The sequence below is a fragment of the Fonticula alba genome (assembly GCF_000388065.1).
Source record: "Fonticula alba strain ATCC 38817 unplaced genomic scaffold supercont2.4, whole genome shotgun sequence".
In the NCBI taxonomy this organism is placed as follows: Eukaryota; order Rotosphaerida; family Fonticulaceae; genus Fonticula; species Fonticula alba.
The window spans coordinates 862,582-864,902 of NW_009242974.1; the positions used below are offsets into that span (position 1 = coordinate 862,582).

The 2,321-nt window shown below is 68.1% G+C and overlaps 1 protein-coding gene across 1 annotated transcript; it reads left to right on the plus strand.

Annotated features, from left to right (window-relative positions):
* Positions 1 to 596: 596 nt before the first annotated feature.
* H696_02718 (myosin regulatory light chain 2) lies at positions 597 to 1,981 on the plus strand. The gene is made up of 4 exons (XM_009496624.1): positions 597 to 682; positions 989 to 1,010; positions 1,136 to 1,304; positions 1,524 to 1,981. The coding sequence occupies exons 2-4, from the start codon at positions 1,008 to 1,010 to the stop codon at positions 1,841 to 1,843; spliced, it is 492 nt and encodes a 163-aa protein (XP_009494899.1). The 5' UTR covers positions 597 to 682; positions 989 to 1,007; the 3' UTR covers positions 1,844 to 1,981.
* Positions 1,982 to 2,321: the final 340 nt, after the last annotated feature.

Sequence of the window (2,321 nt, forward strand, 5' to 3'; positions counted from 1 at the left end):
CCCCCGTGCCTCTGCTCGTGCTCCCGACCTCCCCTTGGCCGCCCCCCCCCCCCGCCCGCAGGGCTGGTGCACCCTCCTCCTGCGGCAGCTGATCTGCCGGTGTGTTGCTTGCTCGCTGCCCCGCCTGTCTATGCCGCCACCCGCCGCCACTCGGCGGGCGCCTGATGCCCCGCACAGGACAGACCGGGGGGCGCGGGGGGCGGGGCGATGGTGTTGTTTTTGTTGTGACCAGCCCCCCCCCCCGGCCCGGGGGTTCTCCCCGTGAGCTGTGTGGTCCCCGGGCATGCGTGTGTGTGTGTGTGTGTGTGTGTGTTTGTGCCTGCGGGGGGGCGGGGGGCTCACGAGTGCGGTCCCAGGCGGGGGGCTTCGCCGCCCCCCCCTCACCCCGCCCCCCCCCCCGCGCCCCCCGCCCGCCCCCCCCCCCCCCCCCCCCCCCCCCTTTCGTCCCGGAGGCCGGCGCGCGCGCGTGCGCACCGCCCAGAGGGATACACCCCCCCGCCGGCTTCCTCCTCTCGGGGCTCCCCCCCCCCCCCCCGTCCCCTGTCCTCGGTCTCTATGAAAGGCACCGCCCCGGTGTCCACCCGCTCTGGGGGGATCTTCACCATACTTTTTTGTTGGGGCCCCTTCTGCTCTAACGCTCTCTCCTCCTCTACCCTTTTTTCCCCACCCCCTCTCTCGAGTGGTTCGTTGTTCCTCTGCTTGTCCCCTCTCTATCCCTCTCCCCCTGCGTTTGGCTCCCCCGCGCCCTCCTCCCCCCGCCCCCCCCCCCGCTCGCGCATTGTGCGTCGCGTCGACCAAAATGGCGCGCCTTTGCGCCGGGAGGGGGGACGGCAGGCAGGCAGGAGCGGCCAGCGGCGTGCCGATATGCTGTCCGGGACTGTTTGGCGTCCGCGCCGGCGCCCCCCTCCTTCCTCCCTCCGATGCCGGACCCGCTCTAACATGTTCCTCTGCCCCCCCCCCTCCCCCCCCCCTTTCCTCGCATGTGCAGGAGTGTACCCCTAGCCACCATGGTGCGTCCCCCCCCCCTCCTCGCTCTCTCCCCACACTTCTGTGCCCGCCCGCAAACGCGGCCCCCTCCCTCCCCCTGACACTCTCGGCTTCTTCTCCCCCCCCTCGTCCTTTGCACCGCGGCCAGTCTGCTCGTAAGGCCAAGACCAAGAAGCGGGCGGCCCGCCAGACCTCGAACATTTTCGCCATGTTCGACAAGACCCAGATTGACGAGCTCAAGGATGCCTTCAACATGGTCGCTCGTGACGACGGCTTCATTGACGTCGAGGACCTCCGCAACATCTACAACTCTCTCGGTGCGCGCGCGCGCCCTCCCCCCTTCTCCTGCCGCCCCTCGCTCTTCCCTCTTCGCAAAAGAGCCCGGAGAGGGGCCCCGCGCCTCCCCTTCTCTCCCTCTCCCCCCCTCCCACGCACGTCCACCGACGACTGACATGCTTCCTTTGCCCGTGACGCGCACTCCGCCGCCCCCCCTCCTCTCTTCTCCCCCTTCCCTTGGCGTGTGCGCCCCCACGCAGGCCAGACCCCCTCCGACGAGACCCTTGAGGCCATGCTTGCCGAGGCCACCGGCCCGATCAACTTCACCATGTTCCTGACCCTCATGGGCGAGAAGCTGAGCGGCTCCGACCCCGAGTATGAGATCATGCAGGCTTTCGAGTGCTTCGATGAGAACCAGTCCGGCACCATCCCGGCTGACGTCCTCCGCGAGGCTCTGACCACCATGGGCGAGCGCTTCACCCAGGAGGAGGTCGACATCATGTTCAAGGGTGTCAAGCCCGATGCCCAGGGCAACTTCAACTACCGTGAGTTCGTCCGCGTTCTCAAGCACGGCGAGTAAGAAGAAAAAGCACGCGTGTGGCTGTGCCCGCGCGCGTGTGCGCGTGCCCGCCTCCGCGCCCGTGCGCCGCGCCCCCTCCTCCTCCCTTCTGTATGTGTGTGTGTGTCCCCTGCGCGCGCGCGTGTGTGTGTGTGTGTGGTGCGATGTGGCGCGCGCATGCTTCCCCCCCCCTCTCTCTCTCTCTCTCTCCCCCCCTCGCGGTGAGGGGGGGGCAGGGGAGAGACGCATGCGCACGTTTTTCTCTCTCGCTCCACACTCCATCCTCCCCCCCCCACGCCGCAGTGTGTGTGTGTACATATATGTGTGTAGGTAGGGGTGCACCGCCGGTGCGCGCGCGTGCGCGTGCTCTCGTGCGTGTGTACATCTACAAAGCCAATAATGATGATGTCGCGACCTTGTGTTTTCCTTCTCGTGTGCAGTGTGTGGTGGTGTGCGGTGTGTTGCCTCCCTCTCCCTCTCTCTCTCTCTCTCTCTCTCT

Bases quoted from the DNA above. Each gene is read 5' to 3' on its own strand.
- H696_02718 (XM_009496624.1), top strand. The intron at 1,305-1,523 runs GTGCGCGCGCGC...GCCCCCACGCAG, and splicing joins CAACATCTACAACTCTCTCG to GCCAGACCCCCTCCGACGAG.